At 51.1% G+C, this 19352-nt stretch overlaps 1 protein-coding gene across 5 annotated transcripts in view; it reads left to right on the forward strand.

Moving 5' to 3' along the window:
• The window catches only part of LOC309847563 (SEC14-like protein 3), a 34228-nt gene that overhangs the window by 7668 nt on the left and 7208 nt on the right, over window positions 1-19352 (forward strand). Inside the window, exons 3-13 of one of the 5 annotated variants that reach the window (XM_082698134.1) lie at window positions 278-321; window positions 460-509; window positions 625-684; window positions 817-1005; window positions 2277-2372; window positions 2668-2728; window positions 3694-3777; window positions 4117-4223; window positions 4301-4440; window positions 4532-4701; window positions 5827-6653. In XM_082698134.1, coding sequence (XP_082554260.1) covers window positions 628-684; window positions 817-1005; window positions 2277-2372; window positions 2668-2728; window positions 3694-3777; window positions 4117-4223; window positions 4301-4440; window positions 4532-4701; window positions 5827-5939 — 1017 coding nt within the window. In that variant the 5' untranslated portion in view covers window positions 278-321; window positions 460-509; window positions 625-627 and the 3' untranslated portion in view covers window positions 5940-6653. Of the gene's footprint in view, window positions 1-277; window positions 390-459; window positions 510-624; window positions 685-816; window positions 1006-2276; window positions 2373-2667; window positions 2729-3693; window positions 3778-4116; window positions 4224-4300; window positions 4441-4531; window positions 4702-5826; window positions 6654-16210; window positions 16420-17409; window positions 17486-17758; window positions 17803-17962; window positions 18023-19066; window positions 19256-19352 lie in introns of those variants that run through there. The other 4 variants (XM_082698133.1, XM_082698135.1, XM_082698132.1 and 1 more) reach the window with 4 other exon arrangements.

The following is a 19352-nucleotide window of genomic DNA, read 5'->3' on the forward strand; positions in this document are numbered from 1 at the left end:
TCAGGGTTTTGAGATAGCAGGGAGTCTGCTTGAGAGTCTCTCTCTCCCTTGCCTCCCCCTCCCCCGCTCCCTCTCTTTCCCTCTCTCTCTTTCTCTCTCCAAAATAAATAAATAAATATATTTTAAAAAAACAAAATGGTAAAAATATGTCCAGACCCCCCAATATATTCTGGTATGTCATGGAAAGCTCAGGCTCCGTGTTTCCTCCTGAGTTTTCAAAGAACTGTGAGTTCTAGACCCAGCCTCAAGCCTTCTCTTACCTTGGCTCTTTTTGCAGCTCGGAACTTTGACCTGCAGAAATCTGAGGACATGCTCCGGAAGGTGAGGCCCCATTCTCATGAGTCTCCTGCCTCCCACACAGTGGACCCCAGGAATCAGTAACAAAGAGAGTAGGAACCCATGCCCTGTCCTGTTCTTGCATGTTTCCTCCCTTCCTCCTTGGATCCCTTTCTGCATCAGACCTGGATCCCCCACAGCCCTCTTCCTGGCATTGCCATCTCCAGTTCTAGGTCAGTAGAGCCTGGGGTCTTGGGGTCTATAGGCAGAGGGACCTCGGCTAATACCCACAACTGCCTTCAAGGCCTTTGTGGTAGGCAATCTTCAGGTCCTTCCATTTCTCCACAGCACATGGAGTTCAGAAAGCAACAGGACCTGGACAACATCCTTTCGTGGAAGCCCTCAGAGGTAAGCCTCATGCAGCATCCCCTCCAAGACCATCAGATACCCCTCATACCCCTTCCCCAACATCCAGCCTTCTGATGGCTGATAAGCTGGTTTGAGTCAGGACCTCACACCAACTCCAAACCCCGTGCCTAGGTGATCCAACTGTACGACTCTGGTGGTCTGAGCGGCTATGACTACGAAGGCTGCCCCGTGTGGTTCGACATCATTGGGACCCTTGACCCCAAAGGTCTTCTCCTGTCAGCCTCCAAGCAGGAGCTTATCCGGAAGCGCATCAGGGTCTGTGAGCTGCTTTTGCGGGAGTGTGAGCTGCAGAGTCAGAAGGTAAGTGACTGGGTCCAGGATGGGAAGCACATGGAGGGCTTGATCTGTCTAATGGGAGGCACCAAGACCAGGTAAAAAAGGCATGCTGCCTCTGCAACTCCCCAGGCCTCAGCATTCTGGGCTTTGGTGGGACGTGGCTTCCCTCGCAGTCACCCATCTGTGAGTATCTAACGTGTGTGTGGCACTCGCTGCTGGCGCGTGCCAAGGATCACCAAAGCCCCTTCCCCGCTGACCTTGGATGAGAGGCTGACCTTGAGTGCAGTGAACACTCTGGCTTTGTTCCCTGAGAACCCTGGGAACAGTGGATGGTCAGCTTTGCTTATGGAAAAGATGTGCCTGGTTGGAAACTGTGTAACTATAACATGATGGAGGAGCTATTGCTGTGGGCTAGTGGCTCTTGAGACTTAGCACATTGTCGTGGGGCCCTAGAAGCTAATATGGAATTGCTACCAAAAAAAAAAAAAAAAAATTGAGTCCTATGGGGCATAAGGCTTCCAAGTCAGGAGGACCCACACCAGTCTGTACAGATCTTCTCTTTGCCCTGACTCTGTACTTCCTGGTCCATACCCTTCAGAACAAATCTATTGCCAAGTGTGGTCTGTTGGCTTTGTGAGTCTAAGTGTCTCCATGAGCCTAAGAGGACCCTGGGTGGGGGAGCTCTTGTGTTACTTCGGGATGACCTGCCTGATGGCGAGGACAGGACCTGTGTCTCCAGTGTCTGTCACGGTGCTGGACACCAAGGAGCCCTTGGCACAGAGATCTGTGACATTAACCGGACAAAAGCATGTGTCAGGCACTGGGCTCTTTGGGAGTTATCTCACTGAATTGTCCTAGAAATTCTTTCAGAACCTGGAATTATTCCCACTTTCCAGAAGGAGAAAATAAGGCTCAGAACAGTTAAAAACCCACCCAAGGCTACAGAACCTGCCAGCAGTGTAGCTCTGGTTTGACACACCTTGGGATTACAGACGCTGGCTGACCTGGCATATGTTGTACAGGGAGATGCCCGATGGACAACAAATGAGGTCTTTAATTCTACTGTTAACTAATTCTGGGCATTCGTGTTGAGCAAACAGTGTGATAAGGAATCACTGTGCCAGGGCTCAGAATGCAGCATTTTCTTAGGCCCTAGGTGGGCTCAATCTGTTTGAAAAACCCTGTGGGCAGTTGCGGGCAGGGATAGCAGGAAGGTAGAAGCTGTACAGGGTCTCCCTGGCCGGGACCTTCTGGCCAGAGTTGTCTGACTTATATCTCTGTGTTGTCCCATGTAGTTGGGCAGGAAGATTGAGACAGTGCTGATGGTGTTTGACATGGAGGGGCTCAGCCTGAAACACCTGTGGAAACCAGCTGTCGAGGTCTACCAGCAGGTGAGGTAGGCAGCTGGCTCCAGGACAATAGGGAGCTGCTGTCCACACCAGCTTCCAGTCCATGGAGGAGGGATTACCCCCCCACACACACCGCTGGGGCCCCCAGAGCTGCCAGTGAAGCTGGCCTGGGGTCCTCCACTTCCAAGGACAAAGAGGAGCATGAGTATTACAGGGGATGGTGGGTGGCCAGGGGGTGGCGGTGGCAGGGTCTCCTGTCTCAACAGCATTAAAGGCCACCAAATCCAGGTATAGAATGTGTTGAAGCATGACCTTGACCAGACTTGTCTTGCCACAGTTTTTTGCCATCCTGGAAGCAAATTATCCTGAGACGATAAAGAATTTAATTGTCATTCGTGGTGAGTCCATGATGGGGATGACCCCTGGGGGAGGAGAAGGGAAAGGGGGGATCAGTGGGTAAATCACCCAGTTTAGGGTTTCTCAAACCATCCTTTGTGAAGAGCAGGAGTTTTTTGTTTGTTTCTTTTTGTTTGTTTTTTTTGTCAGTCCTTCATAAACTGATACTTTCAGAGTATACAGAATCTGCTCTGATAGGTTGCAGCAAATGTCAAATAAGTTATAAGTTTCTAAATGTAAATGGGTGTTTTCTTTACTTTATTTTTCTCAGTGTGGAATGGTAACAGATTGTTCAAGGACCACACTGGCTGGGAGATATGTTTGGAGTGGGAATGGTCCCTGTCTGTGACGGTTGTACAGTGAGGGGCCCACCATGTGTGCTCTGGGGTCAAATGATCTGCTTTCCAATTTGACTAGCTCTGTGATTGTGAGCAAGTCTACTTAACTTTACTAAGCCTCAGTTTTCCCAGTCTGTAAAATAGGGATGCAATGACAACATCCCGTAAGAGAGCCATGAGGTTAAATGAGACGGTCTGTGGAGGAGCAGCCCACAGAAAGTGTCCAGTCAGTGTGAGCAATTCAGGTGGGACGTGAGGTCAAATGCAGATGCTCCATCTACCTACACCCAAGAAAATTCTGAGGCAACTTGGAAAATGTGTGAGTGTGGACAGGAAGAGGCACTATTGGGAAATCTACATTACTGACACCCTACAACTGGGTGGGGGAGGCAACCCTTTACTGAGAGCCAGGCACTCTGTCATGTGTTATGCATACATAGTTTAATTTATCTCCATTTTATAGTTGACAGCACTAAGACTCAGAGAGGGTGAGTAACTAGCTGACGGTCACACAGCAGGGAGTAGTAAAATCTAGATCAACCCAACTCGTATCCAGCCCAGGGCCCTGGCCGTGACTATACCTCTGGTCCTCTCTAGACAGCTTCCCAAGGGAGTTTCATGTGTTTCAGCCCCCAAGCTGTTCCCGGTGGCCTTCAACTTGGTCAAATTTTTCATGAGTGAGGAAACGCAAAGGAAGATAGTGATTCTGGGAGGTGAGTGACTTGGTCTCCTGGCTGTGCCATCTCTGCCTGGGCAAACAGAGGTCAATGTGAAAGGTCCCATTTCTCCCTGCCTCATCCTCTTTAATCAGGCACTGACTTTGGCCTGAACTCACACCTACACTGAAGCACACTCTGATGAAGCTTTGGGTCCTGGATTCCAGCCTGGGTGGCCACATGAAGCATTTGGGTGCTTTCAGGAGTAGGGGCTCAGGGGAGTGAGCTAAGGGAACGTCAGCTTTCCTCCCTAGGTGTGGCTTCTCTGCCCTCTGTTGAGCCTCCCTGAGCCCCCCATTGTCCCCTACTCCCCACCACCACCTTGCTCCCCCTCAGGCAACTGGAAGCAGGAGCTGCCAAAGTTCATCAGCCCCGACCAGCTGCCTGTGGAGTTTGGGGGGACCATGACTGACCCTGATGGCAACCCCAAGTGCCTGACCAAGGTACAGGGTGCTCAGAGGATGGGGTTTGAGGGTTTATGACCACGGTGTAGTGCTTGCTCACCAGCCTTCACCCACAGATCAAATATGGGGGTGATGTGCCCAAGAGCTACTACCTGCGTAACCAGGTGAAGACACAATATGAGCACACGGTGACCGTGGCCAGAGGCTCCTTCATGCAGGTGGAGAACGAAATCCTGTTCCCAGGCTGTGTGCTCAGGTAGGGATGGTGGCCACGTCACCCCTGGGCACAGCTGGGAGGGGCCTGGAGCCCAGGCAGGTGGTCATCTGTGGGGCCCTGTCCCCTGCAGGTGGCAGTTCGCATCAGAAGGGGCAGACATTGGCTTTGGGGTTTTCCTGAAGACCAAGATGAGTGAACAGAAGCAGGCAGGGGACATGGTGGAGGTGTTGCCCATCCAACGCTGCAAAGCCCATGTGGTCCCTGAGGACGGGAGCCTCACCTGCCTCAAGGCTGGCGTCTGTAAGAGCTGTAGGATTCACTGGAGTCGCCTTCCTCCTTATGGCCTAGAAATGAGCTTCTTGTCCAGGCTATCCTGCTTGCCCTCTTTTTCCTGCTCTCGGGGAGGGGGAGGGAGTCTCTGCAAGTTACTAGATCCTATAACAGCTGGGGGAATTGGCTCCAGGATGTTAGGTCTGGTGAGTAGCCCCTGGGTATGGGTAACAGGGCAGAGAGGCATTTTAGAGAGTGGGATTCACAGCCTGAAGCCCCAGACTCAGCTCCTGGGAGCCCCTAACACAGCACTCAACAGGCTGAGAGACAGGTAGGTAAATAGATGTGGGCTACCCTCTAGGGGTCCCTGGCTGCCCAGGGGCATAGGCAGGTCCTTGTGGGAATTCCAAAGAGAGGATTCCTCCATGTGCTTATCCTTCATTCTCAGGCCATCCAAGATAGATGCAATTAGGTCCGTCTCTCCAGAAGCCGCACTCCCTAGGGACAGCACTGACCTGACTCTCTTGGGAACAGTGCTACGAGAAGGGAAACCCAGGGTTGAGGAGCATGAGGTTTACTAATGCTCTGGTTAACATGTATCTAGTTCACCTTTGTGGAGAGGGAGAATCAGAAGGGTGGAAACCCAGAAATTTAGATGACTTATCACATCCCAGAGTTCCCTTTGCACCTTGGCATTGAAGGGAATGACTTCTTTGAGAGGCACGATGGGAAAGCGGCTTGTGGAGCTCAGCCCTTTCCCCTGGGGAGAGCAGGGCTCCTCTCTCGGTTGGAGCATCAAGATAAGGGAATCCTGGTCCTTCTCTTCCTTGCTCTGTACTCATCGGGAAGTCCTCTCTACCTCTGTAGCTTCAGCTTCCTCATCCTGAAAATGGGGATGATAGTATTCCATGGGGCTGGTTTGAGGGTTTGGAAAGCCGGGAGCGCCAATGAAACTCCTGACACATAGAAGGGGCTGCCGGATGCCGGTGGTTATTCCTCTCCTTAGCCTAAGGCGATGGCTTGGGCAGTGGGCGCTGGGAGCGGGGCAGTGGCCAACCCTCCGGCACCACCTGCAGTCCTGGGCCCATTGCCAAGGGCACTATGCATGCAAATATGTCAGGTTGGCTTTGCGGGATGACTTCTCCACTCTTGCAGATATCCTGCGCTTTGACAACACCTATAGCCTGATGCACGCCAAGAAGGTCAGCTACACGGTGGAGGTGCTGCTCCCAGACAAGGCCTCCGAGGAGAAGCTTCAGGGTCTCTAGGCGAGGAGACCATCCCCAGCGCAGTGAAGACCCTGGCTGCCTCTGTGCCTGTGCTTTTCAACCCCGTAGCTCTCCCTGCCTGTGCCCTGCCCTCCCAGGCACAGAGGCAGAGCAGGAAGGGGACACCCAGTCCATCGGCCACACTGAGGATTCAGACAGGCTCCTGATCCCCTGTTTTTGGAGACCAAGGACACTTGTCCCGGGACTCACCAACACCTAGCAATCTGGCCTGGGAGCATGTGCCTGTGCCCCGGGCCATACAGGGAGAGCAAAGCATCAAGTCTGAAAGAGCAAGGATGCCCCCGTCTCTGTACCTGGGACTCGGTGGATGGGGATAGGGGCAGCTGGAGGTGGCCTGGTGAAAGGATGGAGCCAGCTAAGTGATAAAGTGGAAGTGGAGGGTCTTGGTTGAGGGAGGGCACCAAGGCCCTTTAGACTTGCCCTCCTGCCTTTGGAGGGAATATCAGGAATGGAGCATGAGGCCCAGCAGGGATAATCATGGCCAGGACAAGCCATGCTCGGTCACCCAGAGCTAGATGGGTGAAGACTAAGTCTATCAGAATTCTCAGTGACCCTGGCCTCCCTCTCACCACCTGCCATGATCCAGCTGATATTCAGCTTGGGTTCTTTTTGGCTCTGAGGAAGGACCAGCACCATAGCAGAGCTGGAGGGCCATGGAACATGCTGGAATAAAGTAGAATGTGCTGAGTTAGAGCTGCCAGTCCCCAACGTGCTTATCCTTGACTCTCATTTGCTTCTTGGAGAACCATCGAGTTTTCTTCCATCGTTGTGTCTCACTAGAGGGACAGCTAAGGGTTGTCTGTCAACAGCCCACTATCCCACCCCAAATGTGACTCTGTAGCTGGCTGGTGATGGCTGGTGATGCCTCCCACATCCCACAGTCAGGATCATCGTGTGCTTGAATGAACGCCCAGAATGAACCAGCACAGTCGCTGAGTGGTCAGATGTCCCTGTTATAGGGGTCCTTGGTGCAAAGGATTAGCATCGTGGCTGCCAAGATATTTACCAGAGGCAGAAAGCCTCAGCTAACACCAACATCCAGGTGCTCTGCAAACAAGAAGCCAGCTTGGGCCCCTTTCTTGCTCTCAGATTCTGTGATTTCATTTTTTTCCAGTTAATAGCTTTCCTGATTTCCCAGGGCCTCTTCTTCCCAGGCAAGAAAAGAATGAGGCTTGGGAAGGCGGGGGTCTTCAGGTGAGCTATGTGATGTCCTTGGGGCCCCAGACCCTCCACCTGTGGCAGGCTCCATCATCTATGGTCCAACACACAGTCTGAAACAGGGGCTCTGCTGCTATAGAAAGCCAATGAACTCAGAAACACAATTTAAAGCCAATGCATGGAGGCATGGCTGATCCAACAGTGTAGGAGGAGTTTGACGAGAAAAAATCTGGTCCTGCCAGCGCCAAGAAGAGAGGGCCAGGGCTACTGGGTGAAAATCATATGACATCCTTGTGTCCAAGGGGTGCTCCTGCCTCCCCACTGCAACAGGGTCTCCCACCACCACCCTACGGCACGCTGTGGCCCCCCTCCGCGGACCCAGAGGCACTTGGGCATTTCAGAGCCATCTTCCTGCAGCACAAGCTAGAGAGGGTGTGGCTGGCTACAGTTGTAAGGGTCCAGGTCAGGTTTCCCTGGGACCACCCCATGTCATGATGAGGGAGCTCACAGTGCCTCATTTCAGCCTCACATCCCCAGCCGAAAAACAAGGGGTTCATGGATTTGAACATGATCCTTGCTTTTCCAACCACCTACAACAAATTTCCCACAATGTGTTTGCACAGCCTTCTCTGGTTTCCTTGCAAGTAGCAGATTGGTCCTTGTACAAGGGTTTAATTTACACAAATATGGGCCGCCTGGGGAGTGGCAAGGAATGGAGGGCTCAGGGGTTGGGTGTGGACACCAGTGACCTTGAATCTCAGAGCTGGTAGAGTGTACTGCATGTGAACCTGTGAATACGGTGGTCACCTTGGGAAACGAGGACAGGATGTCCTGTTCAGCAAGGTGGACAGGGAGCTTGTCCTCAGCAACTCCATCCCTCACTCGACACCATCACCTCTTTACCAAAAAAAAGGGGGGTGAGGGGAGTAGCCCAGAGAGGGGCTGGCTCCCCTGAGGTTTGTTTCTTCCTTCTAGTCACTCATCAATGTTTATTGAGTGCCTAGCACCAGGCCCTGCAGGCCCTGGGCACACAGGGTGCTGGGCTTACCCCTGTCTGCTGGCAGAAAGCTTACCTGCACCAAGGGAGGCTGAAGTGATTCTCATGGCCATTATCAAGTGGGCAGCTCGGTGGGGCAGGAGGCAAATTCTGGGGGAGTATCCAGCAAAAAAACAAAAAAACAAAACAAAAAAAAAACCTGATGGGGTATCAGACGTGCTTTGCCAAAGGCAGGGACCCCTGAAGGGAGAGCTGAAGGTGTAGGCGAGCCTTCCAGACAGAGGAATGAAGTGAGAACAGCTGTAGTGTGTTTGAAGCTAGAGGAAAGCCAGAAGGGCCCTTGGGTGACGCTGGAAATGGGTCACCGATGTTTGCTGTTTCTTTGTGAATGACTGTGTACACATTAGGTACATTAGTTAATAAGACTATTTCATAATGGAGGTTACAAAACAGAGATTTGTTGTTTGTCAAGAAAGAGTGGCAAAAGCTTGGCAGGAAGCCATGGATCAAAGCTCTTGCTCAAAATGAGGTGGTTGGAAATAGCCAGGCCTTCCCTGTCCAGAGGCGTGGAGACAGGGCCTTCCTTTCCCAGGGCCCATCTCCTAACTGGAATCCTAACAATATTCCAGGGGGAGCGGGGAAATAAGCTGGGGAGAGGGGAGGTGTTATGTATAGGGTTTTTTGAGGACAGTTGGGAAGGCTTTCCTGCCCCTCAAATCTCTAAGTCAGTTCAGCTCACCTTCCAAGAGCCCAGGCCAAAAGGGACCCCAGTGTGGGACAATCACAGCTTCACAATCACTAGAGCAAGTCTTCTGCACTCCAGGGCTTGGCAGGGCACAGTAGGACTCCTTCCGTGAAACCCCGAAACAGACGGAAACCCCAGAAACTAGCGAGGATGCCAAGGCTCAGTTAGAGGGAGTGCTGTGGCCAAAGGCTCAGTGTCTAATGGCAGGGGTGGAGCCAGCACCCAGGTTAGCTGCCAGCAGTACCCCTGCCCTGCCTTTCAGAGGACGACAAGGTCAGTGTGGGCAGGTGGGCGCCGCCAGAGAGGGCAAGCCTGGGACAGAGAGGGGCACTGGCCTGGGTCTGAGGAAGCCACCTTTCTGTGGGATGGGCCAGGCTCTTCTCCGTGGGCCAGGACAAGCTGATGCAGGAAGCATCACACCCTCTTTACCAAGGAGGGTGAGGCCTGGGGCAGGAAGTGACTTGTTAGGACACCCAACGTAAAGGGGGGAAGGTAGGATGTGAAGAGGGGTTCATCTATCCAGACAGCCCAGGTGCTAAATGAGCACATTGAGTGGGCAGGCTTCAGGCTTGGTGACTTTAGAGAGGAGGGGGCAGCCATAGGCTTGGGCAGGGTGGCGCTCCGCTGTCTGCGACCTCTGCTCTCAGCCACCAGGGGGCGGTGTTGATAGTACGTCTCTCTCCCGGCTGCAGAAATGTGAACAGGACCCCTCCGAGATTTGGCTGGTGAAGGGTGGATTTACAGGTGGCTTGAGGTGAAGTTCACTGGGCCCAGGCTCCCTGTGGGCCCATGCGGAGCAGCCGAAAGAGGTGGTCCCACCTGGGTTCAGATCCTGGTTCTGCCCCTTGCTGGTTTTCTCTCTAGATCCCTGTAGACTCCATCCTCCATCCTTTGGCTGCCATAATCCGTCATCTCTTGCTTGGGTTATTAGAAAGGTGTCCATGAGTCAGTCTCCCTGTGCCTGTTCCTACCGCCTCCCAGGAGGCTCCATGGGGCAGCCAGAAAAAGCCTTTCTGAAATGAAAATCTGATCATCACTTCCTGTGGGAGCCCTTCCCTGGCTCCTCATTTCCTCCCCGGGAAAGTTCAGTTTTCACTAGTGGCTTATAAGGCCCTCTGTGACCTGCTTATGACACCCGCATTGCAGCTTCACCCAACGACCTGAACTCACCAATTCATCAGACTCCTTCCTACCTCCCTGCTTTTATTCATGCTGTACCTTCAGTCTGGGACTCCCTTCCCAGTCTTGCTCTGTGCACCCTCGAGGGTCCCAGAGACCTCTTTCCCTAGCCAAGCCCCCCTCCCCAGTCCCTAGCAGAGTAAGAGTCTTGTCTCCATGCTCTTGTTGCAAGGGGCCCAATGTTTATCATGGGAGTCATCATCTGTCTCGTGTCTTTCTCTTACTCCCCACCGGCTACCAGGCCAGGCTACACTCCCCAGATGTTCAATAAAGCCTTGCAAAAAAAAAAAAAAAAAAAAAGATACCATTTAGTGAGTGTCTGTGCAGGCCTGCTGCCCTTGTGCTATCTTGTCTGATTTTCATGGCAGGCTTGTCAAATAAATACAGTCGTTCTGGTAATATAGGGGAGGAAAGAAAGGCTTGGAGACATGGTAGTTTGCTCAGTGATGGCGTCAAGACTGGGATTCAGGATGTCTGACTCCTGAGTGACATGTCTCCCTCACCCATCCTCCCCCCCCCCCCAGATTGGGTCATACCAGGAGCACTGCCAGAGAGCAAAGACTAACAGCATGACTCAGCAGCAGGGAGAGACCCAAGTAGAGGGTCAGACAGCCACAGAACAGAGGAGAAGGAACCAGAGAAGATGGGCACTCCCAGCTGTGTCCCTGTCCTGAGATGATGGTGGACCTCACAATAATTATAAAAGCTGACACTAAATAACAATAATAGTAATAATAATAATAATAATAATGAAAGCCAACACTGGCTGGCTCAGTTCATTGGCATGTGACTCTTGATCTCGGGGTCATGAGTTTGAGGCCCACATTGGGTGTAGAGTAAATAAGTGTAAAAAAAATAAAATAAAAGCCAACACTATTGATCATTTACCATGTGCCAGGCAGTGAGTGGTTGCTGGCTTCTTTTTTTTTTTTTTTTTTTTGGTTACTGGCTTCTAACCAGGGGTTCCGGGGTATGGTGTGGGTGGCCCCATTTGCCCCCCCCCCCCACCTTCAGCTCAGGTCATGATCTCGGGGTCCTGGAATTGAGCGCCATGTCAGTCTCCCTGATCAGTGGGGAGTCTGCATCTCCCTCTCCTCTGCTGCTCCCTACTGCTTGTACTTCCTCTCTGTGTGTGTCTCTCTCTCTCAAATAAATAAATAAAATCTTTTTTAAAAAATCAGTCGTTGGGCGCCTGGGTGGCTCAGTGAATTAAGCCACTGCCTTCGGCTCAGGTCATGATCTCAGGGTCCTGGGATCGAGTCCCGCATCGGGCTCTCTGCTTAGCAGGGAGCCTGCTTCCCTCTCTTTCTCTCTGCCTGCCTCTCCATCTACTTGTGATTTCTCTCTGTCAAATAAATAAATAAAATCTTTAAAAAAAATCAGTCGTTGGGCGCCTGGGTGGCTCAGTGAATTAAGCCACTGCCTTCGGCTCAGGTCATGGTCTCAGGGTCCTGGGATCGAGTCCCGCATCGGGCTCTCTGCTTAGCAGGGAGCCTGCTTCCCTCTCTTTCTCTCTGCCTGCCTCTCCATCTACTTGTGATTTCTCTCTGTCAAATAAATAAATAAAATCTTTAAAAAAAAATCAGTCGCATTTCTATACAATTAACGGGAACATTCAAAAAGCAAAATTAAGAAAATAATTTCATTTACATCAGCATCCAACAGTAAAGCACTTACGTATGCCCTTAACTAAAGAAGTGAAAGACTGATACGCTGACAACCACAAAATATTGTTGAAGAAAATTAGAGACTACTAAGTGTAGGTAAAAAGACACCTACACTTAATGCTGTTAAGATGGCAACACTCCCTAAAGTGATCTACCGATTCTGAGCAATCCCTACCCAAATCCCAACTGCCTCTTTTGCAAAAATGAACAAGCCAACCCCAAAGTTCCTGTGGAAATGCAAGGGACTCAGAATAACCCAAACAATCTTGGAAAAGTAGAATGAAGTTAGGGAGGACTTGCATTTCCTGATTTCAGAATTTAATATAAAGCCACAGTCATCAAAACAATGCGGTATAGGCATAAGGATAGACTTACAGATCAGTGGCAAAGAACGGAGAGTCCAAAAATCCACTCATCTGCAGTCAAGTGGCTTTCGACATGTGTGCAAAGACCGTTCAATAAGAAAAGACTAATCTCTTCAACAAGTACTGCTGGGGGTTGCCTGGGTGGCTCAGTGGGATAAGCCTCTACCTTCAGCTTGGGTCATGATCTCTGGGTCCTAGGATAGAGCCTGGCACCGGACACTCTGCTCAGGAGGGAGCCTGCTTCTCCCTTCCTCTCTGCCTGCCTCTCTGCTTACTTATGATCTCTCTCTCTCTCTCTCTGTCAAATAAATAAATAAATAAAATCTTTAAAAAAAAAAAAAAAAAAAGAACCAAACACTCCTGGGACAACTCCATTACAACATGGGAAGAAGCCAGTCGGCAAAGACAAGATGATTCTCTTCATATGAAATATCCAGAACAGGGAAATCTATAAAGATAGAAAGTAGATTTGCAACTGCCAGAGGCTGGAGTCGGGGAGCAGGAAATGGGGAAGGGCTGCTAATGGGTATACAGAGGTTGGTTATTTGGGGGGGTGATGAAATGTTCTATAATTAGGTAGTGATGATAGTTGCACAACTTTGTGATATACTAAAAAAGAAATCATTGAATTTTACACTTTAAGAGTGGTGAATTTATGACACGTGAATTACAACACTTAAATTTTTTTTTAATTTAAGGAGAAGACAAAACTGCCCAAGAGTAAAAATGAAAAGTAAAGTCTCAGGGTACTACCCAGAGCACAACTCTGGTGGGGCACCCCCAAATTCTCTTCCATCTCCTATTTTCAAGCCATTCCCACCTCACCTTACAGCCCTCTGAACCCTCCCCACTTGCCTCTATCCAACAACGCTCAGCCCACTCACCCTGTAGTAAGGCTTCTCTTGGGCCCCCTTTGTACTGGCCCAACTAGTTCTGGTATGATCCACCTAGGGGAGGGTGGACAGGAATGTGACCCCACTGGGGCCCAAGTGGCCTGAGTAGCAGCCTTTTCACATTTCCTAGTAACCACCTAGAAGGAGGGCTCCAGGCTGTGCCGTGGGCGGCCCCATCTGCCCCCTGCTGTTGTTTGCTTCTGTGGTTGTTACCATGGTCCACTGAGAGTCTGACAAACTAGGAGCTAAACACAATCTGGGGATTTACTGGGATAAGACATGCATGCAGTGTGGGTGGGGGTTGGGGGCTCTCCTTTGCCAGGGCCTTTGTTTCAAAGGAGGAAAATTAATTCTGCTGGCCTCAAGACACTCCACAGCCCAAGAGGTATGGATCCAGGCTTCCCAACACTCGATGATACAGACCATTTATTGAGTACTCAGTATGTTCCGGGCACAAAGTTAAGCCTTCTGAGGGAAGGCAGGGCTGGGGAGTGGTTCTGGTGCAGGTTCCAGAATCTGACAGGCTTGGGTTCGAATCTTGGCTCCCCATTTCCCGGCTGTGTGACCTCAGAAAATTTTCTTACTCTCTCTGCTCTTCCATTTCTTTGCAAAATGGGGATAACCCTACCTGTTTCCAAATGGTCCGATAATGATATGCTCTAAGCAGAGAGGAAATGCTCCACCAATGGGAGACTGTGGGCTCCATGCAGACAGAGACCTAATCCATTTGGTTTATTGCAATATCCCCAGCATTCCCCTCCACATGCTCTTCAGTTTCCCACCTCCACACCTTTGCTCATGCACTTTCCCTCCACCTGGGATGCCCACTCCTCTACTCCAATCTCCATCCTTCTTCTCTTGAAAGTCTGGCTCAAATGCTACCTGCATCCATCCCATTGGGGTGACTTCTGTGCCTGGGACCTCCCTCTGATAAGGATGGAAGCTCTTGGAGCTGAGACTGTGGGATCATCTAATAGTGCAACAGCAGAGTGCTTAATTGCCTGGGCTCAACTCTGGCTAGGTTGAATTCACTTCTCTATACCTCAGTTTGCTTATCTATAAAATGGGCTTAACAATGGTGCCTACCCCTATGGGTGTTCTGAGGTTTAAATGAGGCAATGTATTTAGGATGGGGCTTGGCGTGGAATAAGCCTTCAATAAGTATAATAAGCCTACACTGTCCAATATGGTAGTCACAACCCACATGGGGTGATTTAAAGTAAAATTAATCAAAATTGAATTTAATTCAATTCACACTTGAATTCCTCAGTCTCATTAACCATTTTCCTATGTGACTAGTGGCTAGCAAATATGTTGACTAGGACAGCCTAAATACAAGACATCTTTGCAGAAAGTTCTGTTGGCCAGTGTTATGAATGATAATGTTGTGTGCACAATAGGTGTTCCCTTCTGGCTCTCCCTGCCCAGCCCCTGATGTCCCTAGAAATAACTGGGGCACCTTACATGAAAAGGATGAGGGAGAGAAAGGAGACTGGTGGGAAATAGGAAGGATTAGGGGCTAATGAAAGGGCAGTGGAGGAACCTAATCTCCACCTGCTCCCAGCCTGGCTGGAAGTAGGTGTGGACAGCAGCTAGGGGCTTTGCAGAAAGAGGATGGAATGTGAAGTGGGGTGGGGTTGAGGTGTGGAGTTACCTAATTGCTTCTGAGTGCGCCTGGCAGGTGCCTCAGATTGAGGGAGATGGCTAACAATGCCCCCCTTCTCCTTGTGGGCCAGATTCTATCAGGGGCTCAGAGCAAGGAAGATATCCAGCACTAACCAAAGTCAGCTAGCCCAAAGAGGCCCCAAGATAGGGCACCTGGGTGGCTCAGTCGGTTGAACAACTGCCTTCAGCTCAGGCACGATCTGCAAGTCTCAGGATCGAGTCCCACATCGGGCTCCAAGCTCCATGGGGAGTCTGCTTCTCCCTCTGACCTTCTCCCTTCCCATGCTCTTCTCTCTCTCTCTCTCTCAAATAAATAAATAAAATCTAAAAAAAGAAAAAAATTTAAAAAAAGAAGTCCCAAGATAGCCCAGGGATGGGGACATAGGATGCCCACAGACAGGGAACCTGGGAGAGCCCTGGGCAGAGTGCCTTGAGCTAGTCCAGGGGTTGTTTCAGTCCCCACGGACCCCATCAAGTTGTGAAGATATGGCCACACAGGCGTGGTGTGCTCTCAAGCAGATGTGGCCCTGGTTCCTTCTCTTAGATAGTCGTTGACAACGTGGCCTTTGCTCTACTGGAGTTTCTGACAGGCTGGACAAGAATAATCCCTTAGCTGTGATGACCCTTGACAGTCCATATGTCTCCTTAGATCTTCCCTCCAACTGCACAAGGACAGGGCAAGCACTGGTAGTCCCATTCCATAAATGAGGCAAGTGACTCTCAGAGATGTCCTCTTGAAAGGGTGTTCTCATAGGGGAATGGGGAGCCAGGCCAGGCCTTTTAGGCAGGTCTAATGGTGGGATATCAGGCAGCATGACAGAAATCAAAGGACAGGGAAATCTTCTGGGCTTCCTTCATCACCTTGCATGCTTGGTGGACACCCCTCACTGATCAGGTGTTTAAAAACCAAGGAAAAATTAAAAAAAAAAAATCCAAAAAACCAAGAAACACCCTCACTACCCCAAGACCGTGTTTATGCCCCACCTCTTCCTCAGGGCCCAGGGAATGTGGGATCCCAAACAAAGACCCTCATGTCCTCATGATCTCAGCGATGAGAAAGCAGGCAAAAAGGTGGGGTGCTCAGCCCTTCCCTGTATTGAAGGTTCAGTGTCAGCATCACATGATAGGACTTGAAAGACACCAGGAAAAGTAGTGTCAGCCCAGTAGAAAAAACAGATCTTCAGCAAGGACATAGCCTGTCTCTTCTTGAACATGGACACTTGGTGCAAAAGGCTATGAGTTTCCCACCCCCAACAAACTAAACGAACTCTGCTAGCTTAAACAAGTCCCCGAGTCTTACCAGTCAGAGCTGGATTTAGGGGGTGCCCTTTGCAGAACGCTAGGTATGGGATTTCTTCATTAAGCAGATGGGAGATTGATGATGAGAGAGAAAGGGTGCCTGCTGGGGGCAGTCTTCACTCCTCCTGAAATCCCCCCTTTCTCTGGAGGCCTGGGAGCATGGGTGGGGATTTGAAAGGCACTCAGCCTGGGCTCCAAAACTCTCTGGCATGCTCTCCTGTGCCCACCTGCCCCCCCCCCCAGACCTGTCCCAGAGCCAAGCACGGGACCTCACTTAATCCCAGTTATGTAATATGCAATCCAACAGTTGGCCAAGGAGGAGGTGCCTGGAGCCACACCCAGAAGTGGGGGCAAAAGGCCCCAGCTGGGTAGGGCCACAGATGAGGCTGAGTTTCTGCCTGGAGTAGCCCCCACTCCTCCAGCCTCACCCAGACACCATGAGTGGCCGAGTTGGAGACCTGAGCCCCAAGCAGGCAGAGACCCTGGCCAAGGTGAGAGCCCCTTTCCTTGAGCCCCAGAAGAAAAGGGCAGAGGAGAGGGGGAGGGGGTGGCCAGAACCCTGTCCCACTCTGTTGGCTTAGTGTGTTTTTGACATTTTCTCTTTACCGTCACCTTACCCAGGGTCATGTTCCACAGCAGCCAGTGATATCAGCTCTGTCCAGGGCAGGGGTTGAGGGAAAAGTACCACATCCAAGCAGTAATAGTGTGTGTGCCAGATCAAACTTGACTTCTTTTGTGGGAGACAGTATAAGAGAGCTTTACCGACAGCTGACCCCACCCCAGCCATTCCTCCCAGGCCCCTTCGGTGGAACCCGAGGATGCTAATGGTTTGCCCTCTAACTCTGTTTCCCCTCCTTCCCGAGGACCCTGAAAGATAACCTGTCTGAAAGGGTGAGCGGGACAGAGCAGGGTGAGTGGTCAGCCCCACAGCCAATGGGGAGGAGAACATGCAATCACTAACCACGCTTTTGTAGAAGATGGGATGAAAAAAGGCAGAAGCCTCGGCAGGCTAATACACGGAAAGAACTATGAATGCACTCATACTCCAGTCCCCTTACCCACCCACCCACACAGTCAGCCATTTATCCTTTTTTCTTCTCACATCCCACCGCACCCCCCCCAACCATCCATCCATCCCTCCTCCTGTCTCTTCACCCACCAATCTCTCTTTCCTCTATTCCCCCATCTCTCCCTCCTTCCGTCCACTGATTTCTCCTTCATTCTTTTTCCATTCACCCACCCACTCAACCATCCAAGCCTTCATCCATCCATCCTTCTTTCTATCCATTTACTCAGGATCTATCCTTCCTTTCATTCATCTGCCCGTCTACCCATATACCTGCCTCTCGTCCTATCCATCTGTCCACCCATCCTTCCATCGTCGTGGGCGTGTGAAAGAGAAGGGATGATGAAAACAATTATTGAGTCTGAGGGCCAAGGTTCAGTGCAAAAGCCACTTTAACCAGCATCTCCCTTCCCAGTTTCGAGAAAATGTGAAGGACGTGTTGCCCGCCCTGCCCAATCCTGATGACTATTTCCTTCTGCGCTGGCTCCGAGGTGAGGGCAGAGGTGGGGGAGACCAGGGTGAGGGGCAGTGGAAGGGGCCTGGTCCTAACCGCTGCAGAACAACTCATGGCTCTCAGGATCCAATCACACTGTCTTGCTTCACATGCTCAGATCCAGGAGAGGGGAGGGCCCTACCCGGGAGGAAGGAAGGAAGGTCCTACCCGGGCCCCTAGTGCCATGCATAGCTCCTCACAGTCCAGGACCAGGACAATGTGACAAGGCAGCCTCTCTCCTGCCTCACACCTTCCTTCCATCTTCACACAGCTCGGAATTTCGACCTACAGAAATCAGAGGCCATGCTCCGCAAGGTGAGACCTGTCTAACCATGTTTGATAGGGGATCTGGGTTGATGGAGATCTGGGAAGTGTTTTGTGGGGTGCAATCCACACCTCCAGCTCCCATCTCCACCCCCTCACTGAAGGTGCTGGGAGCCCAGCGGGGCCTTACCTCTCCTCCTCTCCCTTTCAGTATATGGAGTTCCGGAAGTCCATGGACATTGACCACATCCTTGATTGGCAGCCCCCAGAGGTGAGCCAACCCCTCCTCCAACACCCCAGTCTTTTATAGACATAACATTCAAGCAGCCTCTGGGTCACTGGAGAACACGAGTGAAGGGCTACAAGCCTGAGAGGCCTGTGGAACTGCCTGCAGGCCTCCAAGCACCTCTCCTCTAATAAAGATGAACATTTCCTGGTTGCTTATGAGGTTCTGGCCTGAGTTAAAACTTTAACTGCATGAATTTACTTAGTCATCACAACTCAGAAGTGGGTACAACTGTCCCTATTTTACAGATGAGGAGACTGAGGCCCAGCAAAGGTAAAGCATGCTACCCAAAGTCCCACAGCCTCAACGTCGAGCTGGGATTTGAATTCACATGAAACTGGCTCTTCACCACCACAGATAGCTTGTGCCTCTGAGCCTTCACCCCTAGGGCCTTGATCAAAGCATCCTGTCTGTGCAGGAAAGAAATTTAGCCCACCAAGTTGCTGGAGAGAACAGTCCCACCACTGGCACTCTTAGTAAAGCCATAGTGGCCATAGTTTCATTTGTAGAGTGTGAGTTCTGGGCCAGGCACTGTGCTTTGCCAATATGATCTTGGGGACTTTCCCTAAGGGAGGGATTAACCAAACCATTTTACAGAAGAGAAGTGGAATGGGACTCTGGAAAGGACTGTCACTTTTTCAAGGATGCACAGCAAGGATGCAGTGGTGTCTCTATTTGGACCAAATATATTGACCTTCAGAATCCATGTTTTCCATCACTAAGCTCAACTTTTCCATTAAGAAAAGTTAATGGAAAGGGACGTGGGAGATGTTGGGGGACAGAATTAAGGAGCCAAGAGGCCTTCAGCCAGACCCAGCTGATGCCTGGCTTTGCCATGTACTCTCTACAAGCAAGGTATTCCCCCCAGGGTCCCTTAGCTTTCCTCACCTGGACAATAGTGCCATCCTTCAGGGAAGGGGCAGTGCTTATAGCATGCTGTATGCAGGCTTGGGTCCTCCAGGCCAGCCAAGTATGGGGGTCTCTGGAGAAGTGCATAATGCCAAGTTCTGTGTATCTTTCCATGCCCAGGTGATCCAGAAGTACATGCCTGGTGGCCTGTGTGGCTATGACCGGGATGGCTGCCCAGTGTGGTATGACATCATTGGGCCGCTTGACCCAAAGGGCCTCCTCTTCTCGGTCACCAAGCAAGACCTGCTTAAGACCAAGATGAGGGACTGCGAGCGCATTCTGCATGAGTGTGACCTGCAGACAGAGCGGGTAAGGCCCAAGCTGAGTGAGGCGGGCAGCTGGGTGCAAGTGAGGCTGCCAGGGGACAGAGTCCCAAGATCACACACACTGTGCTCTCTGCTGTCAC

This window comes from Mustela nivalis, assembly GCF_964662115.1.
Source record: "Mustela nivalis genome assembly, chromosome: 14".
Taxonomy (NCBI): Eukaryota; Metazoa; Chordata; class Mammalia; order Carnivora; family Mustelidae; genus Mustela; species Mustela nivalis.